Source organism: Oreochromis niloticus, linkage group LG12 (assembly GCF_001858045.2).
Source record: "Oreochromis niloticus isolate F11D_XX linkage group LG12, O_niloticus_UMD_NMBU, whole genome shotgun sequence".
Taxonomy (NCBI): Eukaryota; Metazoa; Chordata; class Actinopteri; order Cichliformes; family Cichlidae; genus Oreochromis; species Oreochromis niloticus.
In genome coordinates, this window is record NC_031977.2 from 35,170,583 (window position 1) to 35,181,408 (window position 10,826).

The following is a 10,826-nucleotide window of genomic DNA, read 5'->3' on the forward strand; positions in this document are numbered from 1 at the left end:
TGAAAGCGCTGCATTCATGTCGTAATTTCTACTGTGATTTCTTTAAAAAAAAAAGTTCTCCTGTCAGATACCATCTATAATATTAAAACTAAGAAAAAATAAACCAAAGCTGAACATTTTAAAACATAGAATTATGTCGAAAGAACAGCGTCCTGCCCTTGAAATTAACTGAAACCAAACCGAATTTAAAAAATAAATAAAAATAAAATAATAAAAAAGAATTAAAAATATAAAACTGGTCATTAGCTTTCCTGTGGTAACTGTTTAATGTTTAGACCTTTATTGTGAAAATCCAAATCGGATATTGAGAATGTGAAACTGTTAGCTTGATAGTTAGCGCTCGAGCGCTGCCCTTGACTGTCACCGACCCACGTGAGTATGTTCAGTTACAGGTTATTGTGATGCTAAGCCGGTTGTTAGCTAAGCTAACCGGCGACATTAAGAGAAACCCGATCTAACGCTGTTCGGGCGTCTGCTTTCTTTTGCAGAACAGACTGTCTGTTATTGACCTGACTTCCGGCTCGGTTCGGCTACGATGTCCTGCAGGGGTAAATCTCTGTGGCTTTTACTGCGGCGGTGTGTCGCAGTCAGACAGCTAACGGCACCGACAGCTTCACGCATGTGCGGCTTCACTCAGCAGCGAACTTGGACTTCGGCGGCCCGGACAGCCTGTCTCCAGAGATTGTGCGAGCTGCAGCCCGCAGTTAGAAGCAGCCACAGCCGCTTCTGTACGAAGGTTAGTCTCAGAACAGCCCCGCATGGTTTAGCATGTGTTTGGGTCACAGAGGCAACTAGAGACGGTTAAAGACCGAGAAGATCATTTAAAACTGTTCTGAAGATGCTTCTAGAAGAGTTTATTAACTCCACGGGTGTATCTTTTGGTTGGGGAGCATCAGACACTTAAATTCGTGCTTTTAATGAACTTTTATCTAGAATTGTGTCACTTATATGCAACACTCGAGGACAGAAATATCTCTGTTCATGTAAAGGAAAGCACTTGTACCAAACCCACTTTGGCAGGGGCTAGTGTGGGGGTTCCTAAGTTCTGGTGTAGGAGTGCAGTGGAGGAAATGACTCTCAGAACAAAAGAATCAGTAATTTCTATTGTGAGCCATTTCTCTGTGGTCTGGCTATGGTCAGTTGACCTGAGCTGGTTCTGAGGTTTACCACCTGCCTTCTATAGTACAAACAATTATTCTACCTGAGCTATCATTGCTGCTTTCCGACTCCTAGTCACTCTAAAACTGCTATAATTGTGGGATTTGACAAGTGTTACTGAAAAACATCATCAACTTGAATTGATGACTACATGGTCCTTTTAGTGTTATGTCTTTGTCACTGAAACACATCCAGGCACTTATTTGGGCAGCTATCCTGAAGCATTATCTAAATTAACTTTAATTTCCCTTTCACTAAAAGGGGTATAAAAACTGTATGTACAGAACCCCAAAAGATTGATTCTGTTCAAACGTAGAGTTTTCAGTGGTAGAAACTGTTTGTCACTCATCCAAATGATGGTAAATGGTAAATGGCCTGTATTTGTATAGCGCTTTCTAGTCCCTAAGGACCCCAAAGCGCTTTACACAACCAGTCATCCACCCATTCACACACACATTCACACACTGGTGATGGCAAGCTACATTGTAGCCACAGCCACCCTGGGGCGCACTGACAGAGGCGAGGCTGCCTGACACTGGCGCCACCGGACCCTCTGACCACCACCAGTAGGCAACGGGTGAAGTGTCTTGCCCAAGGACACAACGAACGAGCCTGTCCAAGCCGGGGATCGAACCGGCAACCTTCCGATTACAAGGCGAACTCCCAACTCTTGAGCCACGATCGGTACAATGATGTCTACCACCACTGTTTCTTTCTCAAAAATTTTCCTATAATTTTTTTGTTTCACTGCAGCATCTCTTTCATATAATACAGTTGATCCTGGTGCATGTAGGACCTAACCTAGCAGTGACCATGGACACCACAGTCTGCAGCAGTCTGTCAGACATCACTGCCCTGATAGAGTATAGAAATAAACCCAGTTTAGCTTGCACTCACTGCCCAGTATAACATCTCAAATCAAATCAAATCAAATCACCTTTATTGTCACATCACATGTGCAGGTACACTGGTACAGTACATGCGAGTGAAATTCTTGTGTGCAAGCTTCACAAGCAACAGAGTTGTGCAAAATACAATAACGTGCAACAAGCAAAATATAAAAATGGTTAATCTAAAAAGTAATAAATATATGTACCATATATAAAGGTATATACATTACTGAATGTGTGTACTAAATATGTTTTTCTACGTGTGTGTGTGTGTGTGTGTGTGTGTGTGTGTGAGTGTGTATATACATGTTTTACAAATGAAATAGAGTAAACAATAAAATAAGATATATAAAATATAAAATATACAGAGGTAGGTATGTGCAAAACAGTGGCATTAATGTACAGTATGGAGTGCATAATGTTGAAGTTCCAGTAGTGAGGGTGAGGTGTCTATGACGTGTTCAGCAGTCTGATGGCCTGGTGGAAAAAGCTGTCTCTCAGTCTGCTGGTACGGGACCGGATGCTGCAGAACCTCCTTCCTGATGGAAGTAGTCTGAAGAGTTTATGGCTGGGGTGACTGGAGTCCTTGATGATCCTCCCCGCTTTCCTCAGGCACCGCTTCCTGTAGATGTCTTGGAGGGAGGGAAGCTCACCTCCAATTATCCGTTCAGCACACCGCACTACTCTCTGGAGAGCTTTGCGGTTGTAAGCGGTGGTGTTGCCATACCAGGTGGTGATGCATCCAGTGAGGATGCTCTCAATGGCACAGCGATAGAAGGTCCTGAGGATGCGGGGGCTCATGCCAAATCTTTTCAGTCTCCTGAGAAAGAAGAGGCGCTGCTGCGCCTTCTTCACTGTCTTGTTTATGTGTACTGACCACGTAAGATCCTCAGCCAGATGTACACCAAGGAAGCGGAAGCTGCTCACTCTCTCCACAGCGGCGCCGTTGATGGTGATGGGGGTGTGTACTCCTCTGCACCTCCGGAAGTCCACTATCAGCTCCTTTGTCTTTGCGACGTTGAGGGTGAGATGGTTGTCTTGACACCAGTGGGTCAGGGCGCTGACCTCCTCCCTGTAGGCTGTCTCATCACCGTTGGTGATAAGACCCACCACTGTAGTGTCGTCCGCAAACTTCACAATGATGTTGGAGTTGTTAGTGGCCGTGCAGTCGTAGGTGTAGAGTGAGTACAGGAGAGGGCTCAGTACACACCCCTGTGGAGCACCAGTGTTCAGTGTGATGGGGGATGAGGTGGTGCTGCCCAGTCTGACCACTTGGCGTCTGTCAGACAGGAAGTTAAGGATCCAGCTGCAGAGGGAGCTGCTCAGTCCTAGATCCTGCAGTTTCCTGTCCAGCTTCGAGGGAACGATGGTGTTGAATGCTGAGCTGTAATCTACAAACAGCATTCTCACATACGTGTCTCTCTTCTCCAGGTGTGACAGGGCAGCATGGAGTGTCAGGGCTATGGCATCATCAGTGGACCTGTTGTGGCGGTATGCGAACTGTAGAGGGTCCAGTGAGTCGGGTAGTGCGGAGCAGATGAAGTCCCTGACCAGCTTCTCGAAGCATTTGCTCACGATGGGGGTCAGGGCTACAGGTCGCCAGTCGTTCAATGATGAGATGGTGGAGGATTTGGGTACAGGGACGATGGTGGCCATTTTGAAGCAGGCTGGGACTACAGACAGAGAGAGGGAAAGGTTGAAGATATGTGTGAACACTCCAGCCAGCTGAGCCGCGCATGACTTGAGGACGCGGCCGGGAATCCCGTCCGGACCAGTAGCTTTGCGTGGGTTCACTCTCCTGAAGTACCTCCGCACATCCTCCTCAGACACAGTGTGCGCACTGACGTCATCCGCGGTGCGCACACTGTCCGGTCTCCTGGTGTTCGCTGTGTCGAATCTAGCGTAGAATACGTTTAGATCCTCACACAGAGAGGCCGTGGTCTGCGGTGTGCTGGTTTTCCCTCTGAGTAACGTGAAATGATCATTTCATGACATTTTCCTATATGAAGTAACACAACAGCCACACATCATGTACAGATCCACTTAATAAATCAGGACATTATAGCTAAGCTTTAAATTTACAGTTTATCACATGTACATGTCAGATGTGACATGATATGCAATGTGATTTTCAGACTCCGCATATACCAGTATCATTTCCTAAATGTTGCCAATACAAACAAAGGCAGTGCAATTTTAGGCAAAGTTTTAATGATAAAATATATTTTTTAATGAAAGTTTGACCTTATTTGACCTTGAAGAGGAGGTCAGAGGTCGAGAGTAATGTGATATTTCAGTATCATTCCCTCTATACCTACATGTAGTTAATAACTCTGTTATCACCACTTTGACCTTCAGATCAGTCTGTTGACCTTGAAAGAGAGATCAGAGGTCAAATGTTACATGATATTTTAAATCTTTCTATGTTACTCTCTATATGTTGAAAATAAAACCACACTTGTAAGAGACACAGTTTGTAAGTTTTAAGGCCTTTTTTGTCAGTTTTCAGCCAATAAATCATTAAGTTGACCTTGAAGACTTTAGTGGATGTAAGCCAAGTTTTAATGGAACATGCTAACATATCCCCACTCTACACCACTACAAAGTTTTATCAGAATTCATTCAAAACTTTACGCGCCGTCGTCTTTACAGACTAAATGAATGAGTGAATACAGAAAGATACAAATACAGAAGTCACAAAATCCTTTCCAATATAAAATCACATATAATCAAAATCGTATCAGTGGATTAAACAAGTATGCACAGCACAATCTCCATTTGTCCTTAGCAGCTGTTAAAGGTTGTTGTAGTTCACTAATACAGCGACGCATCAGAGCATAAAAAGTTCTGAAAGTGATCATGAAAATCTTAATCTCAGAATCAGGAATAATGAGTTACAGTAATCAAGGTGTGATGAATTGAAAGCATGTATGATCATTTCCATTTCACACTGATATATTGATTTAATTGACGCTACATCTTCCAGACAGGAGGAACCTGTGAGGATGACTACCCACCTCTGCCGGCCTATCATCCTGAAACGGAACCAGAGACCAAGGAGGTTTACATCGTGCAGGTGAAAGGTCTCCCATGGTCCTGCACCACTCAGGACCTTCTGCAGTTCTTCTCAGGTGGGAGTCTGAGGAGTGGCAAACATTTACTTTGTAACTACACAGTATATGAATAAATTAAATGAGATTATTATTTTTTGCAATTACCATGTACCAGAGTGTAGGATACGTGATGGGGTGAAAGGCATCCACCTGACTTTGGACAGGCTGGGGAGGCCGTCAGGACGAGCCTTCATCGAGATGGAGCACGAGGAGGACGTCAGCAAAGCCCTGGAGAAGCACCGGCAGTACCTCGGCCCACGATACGTTGAAGGTTTGTTCCAAACAGGAAGTCCTTGACAAAGAGTGATGGTTTGAAGGAAAACTCAGTTCAGTTTCAGGGTCCTGATGGAGTCAGAAATACAGCTGGAGTGCATGACACACAGGAAATGGTCTGAGGCAAACTCAGACCTACAACTCTGCAATAAGGACTCCTACATGATTGGGAATGACCTTCAGATGACAGAACAAAGTTTTTTATTTATGTGTACGTGTCATGCCATGGTTAGTTTAAATTGGTCCTTTGTTTCTTTATTGTAAACAGTAGTTTAGTTTGCATTTGTGGCCCAGTTTGTTACATCCAGTTACCCAAACATACATCTCCGGTTGTGATCTCTGTGTGGGTGAACAGAGCTTTCAGAGGAGGGCGTAGCTTCTGGGGTACATCCCTTATACAGCAGACAGCATATGATTTATTAATAATAAATAAGAAGCAGTCATGTTGACTTAACTCATAAGAACACATTCTCCTGTCCTGTCTCAGTGTATGAAGTGACAAACGGTGACGCTGAAGCCATCCTGAAGAAAGCCACCCAGCCTCTAGGAGCTGATGGCGTGGTGCTGCTCAGAGGGCTCCCCTTCACTTGCACTGAGGATGACATTGTCCACTTCTTTTCAGGTACACTGTGCTGCTAGAGCATGGGACTGTTATAAGTGCAAACTCAGCAGATTTAGTTGCAAAAAGACCACTGACAGCACTTAAGCACACGGCTTTCAGTTAGAAAACTGGCACTGAGCCTTTTGAAAAGGGGAAACTATGAAAGGGGAAAAGAATTATAACTACTTTATCTTAACAAGCTGTATTTCACAGGTTTGGAGATAACGGAGAACGGGATCACCATGGTCACAGACTCCAGGGGAAGAAAGTCTGGAGTGGCTTATGTGCAGTTCACGTCTCAGGAAGCAGCTGATGAAGCGCTGCAGAGAGATCGAGAGATCATAGGGAACAGGTAGGAAGCTTTACTGACTCTCAAATCCACCTGGATGTTTCTCAGGTCAGCAAGAAGAAGTGCATTCTTTTATTTTTTGTCATGTTTGTTGCTTCTTGTGCTGTTTCTAATATCTGCAGATACATCGAGGTGTTTCCCAGCAGAAGAGATGAGATTCACTCAACCTGGGGGAGGAGGACGAGTCCATTTTCCTCTCAGTCCAGGCCTCAGTCAGTGGACAGGAGGAGTGGTGAGGAATTTTAATTCAAAAAACGTGCAAATCTTACACTTGAATATAAACATAAAACAAATAAAAAGAAGTACAGCAGGAGTGGCTGCAACAAAAAAATTTGTGATGTGGCTCTGCAAAATATTATATTTAACATCGTTTTGAAAAGAGGCTCAAAGGCTCCAGTGTCCCATTTAGTCAAATACCCTTTCGCCTCACATCCTCTCCTCAAATCTCTGGTGGGAGTAAAGCGTATTTTATGGTTCTGGAAATATGTCCGCCTGTGTACATGTGTTCGTTTGACCAGTGTTTCCTGGTGAACTCTGCTCTAGCTCCTTTCCCAATTCCAGCTCAGTTGTCGATCAGTCGGCATTCGGTAAACGGATACATTTATGGGAAAATAAATGACACTTAAGATGTGATGAAAGAAGTTTAGGATGTGACGAACAGGTAACACAGTGTGGGGTTAAAACTCTTCATGTGGACATCTTTTACATGTGCCAATTTAATCTTATAAACCATATTTAAAAAAAGACTTTCTTGTGCTTTACAGGGTAGAAAGCATCTAAATGACCTGACATATACAGCACAGTTAGCGCCCTCTATGGGCTATATACCATGCAACAGGTGCTGGTAGTTAGCCCGTCCCTCTGGCACATTGATTCTGACTGATTATGCAACCCTGATAAAGACTCATGGGGGGGGGGGGTATAGATTAAATATATGAATATTTGACGATATTTTAACCATTTATGGAAGTTCAAGCCCAAATAATACATGAACCTGGTTACAGACAGCAGTGTAATGGGATACTAAAAAACTCTTTGTTTTAGCCCCTGAAAACAGATCACCTGCTTCGCCTCCTCCGTCACTTCACCTTCAGAGCTCCACCGTACCGCTGCACTACATCCATGTGAGAGGACTTCCTTTCCAGGCTTCTGGGGAAGACATAGTGAAGGTAAAGCTGTTCACATGTCGAGATGATGAAACTGAGTTCGGCGTCAGACGTGATTTCATGTGTGTGTTTCTCTCTCGCAGTTCTTCTATCCTCTGGCCGTGTCTAAGATCCTGATCGAATGCGGCCCCGACGGGAGGCCGAGCGGAGAGGCTGACGTTTACTTCCACTGCCACAGAGACGCCGTGGCCGCCATGTCAAAAGACAGAATGAACATAGGTGAGCCTGTTGGCGAGCTTTTCACAGCGTTGTTTTAGTTTTGCTTTTAGTTAGACTCTTTAACAGGGCGGCAGCTGTCGATTATTTTAGTAATCGAGTAGTTTATCAACTAATCGAGTAATTGGATAAGAAATACTTTTGTCTTATAAATGAGCAATAATACATTTTTAAAAGATGAGTTCAGAATGAACTTCTCATTGATTTCCATTTTAGAAACGTGAATGTTTTAAAGTTTAACTGCATACAACATCTGTCAAAACCCCAAAATAAACTCTTTGATCCTACGTCTCGTATTAAAGTTACATTTTTAAGAAAAACATCTTTTAAATGCAAAACTATGGAAATGATCTCGAGTCAAAGGTCAAACTTGAATAAAATAAGACATAGATGCAATCTAAAGTAAGGTATAAAAATGTTACCTTTACTCCGTCGTCTTGGAAAACTTTCTGACGTTAGCAGGAGGCAAGTTTTTGTGCTGCTGAAAACAGATGTTATATTAATAATAATTCAGTGTCCAAACCAACAACCCTCAGGTCAGCGAGTTCAATGGCCCATGTGCATTTTTATGGGCTTGTGAAAAAAGCTTTTATTTTTACATTTTTAAATATTAAATTATATAATTTAATTAACACAATATTTGATATTGTTTCTCTTTCAATCTGAAAATTGTTACAAAACCTTGAAATTAATATAATCTAGTACACCCCATGCCCCCCTTTAGACTTACCCCTGTTTGCTCCCATGTATAACATGATGGCTGCCGTCAGCCTTCAGCGAGCTTTATAATTTAACTGGTCTGGGATCAGATCAAGTTATCAGTTCATCTACATAGTTTAATGTTGCTTTACTTCTCTGTGTAAAATAAACGGCGGTGCATGGAGCAGCTTCAAACTTCGCTTTTTCTTCACGTCAGTATTTGTTGATGAAGGACTCTTGCTCGCTTTTTCCCAGTAAAGGATTTAATGGTGGCCACAGGAACAACTGCTCTTTTGGATGATAGTCTTCTCTGCTCTTCATATATATATATTTATTTTATTTTATTTTATTTTTTTTTCTATGATCCAAATAATATTTATGTCTAAAATGTGTCTTTGCTGCTTTTTGGTCGGTGGCAGATATTGACTTTATTTGGTTCTTCTCTTTCAGGCGAGCGATACATCGAGTTATTTCTCAACTCTGTCCCAGACTGTGACAGCAGGTAGGAAACACATCTACCATCAGTCAATTTACTTTGTTTTAAAAGAGACCAAGTTATGCACAAGACAGTGGAGTGGTCCTTTTTTGTGTAAACCAATAATTACTAGAGTCAAACAGAGTGCCGTTTCCTCTTTGTGAGAAAATATTTGGTCTCAAAGTCTCGGAGAGGAAAGGATGCAAATTAATTTGTGTCGTAGACAAACTGCTCTGAGGCCCGTACACAGATCCTTCCCTCATCTTGTTTGTTATTCAGGGACGGATCGACTGATTTTACAAATGTAAAACTAATAATAGAAAATATAAAGAGGTTAAACACGTATTACCGAGTAACCCAGCTGCTGCAGAGAAAACCTGAAGCTGCCTCGACTGAGCGCGTTTTGTTTCTCCCTCTCCTGCAGGTGAACGTCGACACACGGATGCCAAACACACACAGGATTCCCGTATTTATTTTCCAGCCTGACGTGGACATCTAATAAACATTCCTGGTGTCAAAGGCAAACCTGTCCGTCTTTATTTAATCAAATGTAATATTCCTATAATGTTTTTTTGATTTTATTCTGGAGGTTTGCATCTCCACTTTAATTTTAAAGAAAGAGGCGTACACTTGTAAATTCTTATGTTTATTAAGCCAAGAAGCTGTTCCACTTCACCTGTTAATCATCAGCCACAAAAAAATAAAGATTTAGTTGTTTTTAATCAACAGAACATAAAAGTTAAACCTGCACTGATGTGTCTTCACTTTACCTCAGCCAGGCAGAGAGCCGTGCATCAAAAGTGCTGAAACACATTCAGTTTATCCAAAGCAAAAAGCCTTCAGTCTAAAAATGTATGATTCACCTGCTACAGTTTAAAACACACCAGACTCAGATGTGACTTCATGTTAAATGACTGATTTTAAGCCTTCTTGTTAATGCCACTTCTAATACACAACAGCAGGAAAAAGAAAACAGCTTTGTAAACTTAAGAATCAGGTGATCATTTGCAAAATACATTTATTATCTCTCATTACATGAAACTAGCTGAGCTTAGCGTAAAGAAAGGAAACGAGACCAAAACCGCTCAGGAAAAGTGCCGACTAACACATCGTTGCAAAAATGAAACACTGCATCTAAAGTTTCCCGGCCCTGACGGGAGCAGCTGTTCCTGAACAGAGCACCGGGGCCGAGTCTGAAATGTGCAAACCTTCGATCAAAACTCTGATCTTGCGGTTTTCACTGACTTGCTTGTTGAGGTTGATTCTCCATGAACAGCTTTGAATTGGTCTCCATTTTTATAGCTTTACCAATATTAAGACATGAGACAAATTCAGTTTCTAAAATAGATCCAAAGATGAAGAATTTAATGGTGATACTGATTTTTATTGGGAGTGACTTCTGAATCGCTGTCCAAGTTTCCAGCACACAACGCTGGAAATGCAAATTGGCATGTTAAATGTTGACCTCTTAAGGTGGATTTGGTTATTTATGCTAAAATTCAGTTTTCTTTATAATTCCCAGAATCCGCTCCACTCTGGAAATAAACACTTTGTAACTTTTTTTCATATATTGCATGAATTTTTTTTAAAAAGTCTTTAAGGAAGTAATGACACATAACATGACAGCATTCGGTCATTTTGACCGACTTTGTCAGGATTTTCCCTGAATCTGACACCAGTTTAATCACAAAAGTGCATAAACGTGTGAGTAACTCCATATCCTGATCTCTGAATCGAAACACCGAGCCTTGAATTCCAGTTTTTCCTTTTTTATCTTTATCCCTAGTGTTAAAAGATATGTCAGTTAAACTTTTCATCACTTAGTGTCCGTAAATGAGATGATTCTTTTATTTTTTTAATCCAGCCATGTGAGGGAGTGCAAGTTT

The 10,826-nt window shown here is 42.0% G+C and overlaps 1 protein-coding gene across 3 annotated transcripts; it reads left to right on the forward strand.

Annotated features, from left to right (window-relative positions):
* Positions 1-228: 228 nt before the first annotated feature.
* On the forward strand, positions 229-10,803 carry grsf1 (G-rich RNA sequence binding factor 1). 3 transcript variants are annotated; one of them, XM_003444475.4, is made up of 11 exons: positions 229-372; positions 489-736; positions 5,035-5,179; positions 5,277-5,432; positions 5,922-6,056; positions 6,249-6,387; positions 6,507-6,616; positions 7,429-7,553; positions 7,634-7,769; positions 8,916-8,967; positions 9,365-10,803. In XM_003444475.4, the coding sequence occupies exons 2-11, from the start codon at positions 536-538 to the stop codon at positions 9,366-9,368; spliced, it is 1,203 nt and encodes a 400-aa protein (XP_003444523.1). In that variant the 5' UTR covers positions 229-372; positions 489-535; the 3' UTR covers positions 9,369-10,803. The 3 variants fall into 3 exon arrangements, with proteins under 3 accessions (XP_003444523.1, XP_005451593.1, XP_025752741.1); XM_005451536.4 differs by having other exon boundaries at positions 297-372; positions 494-736; XM_025896956.1 differs by lacking the exon at positions 229-372 and having other exon boundaries at positions 383-736.
* Positions 10,804-10,826: the final 23 nt, after the last annotated feature.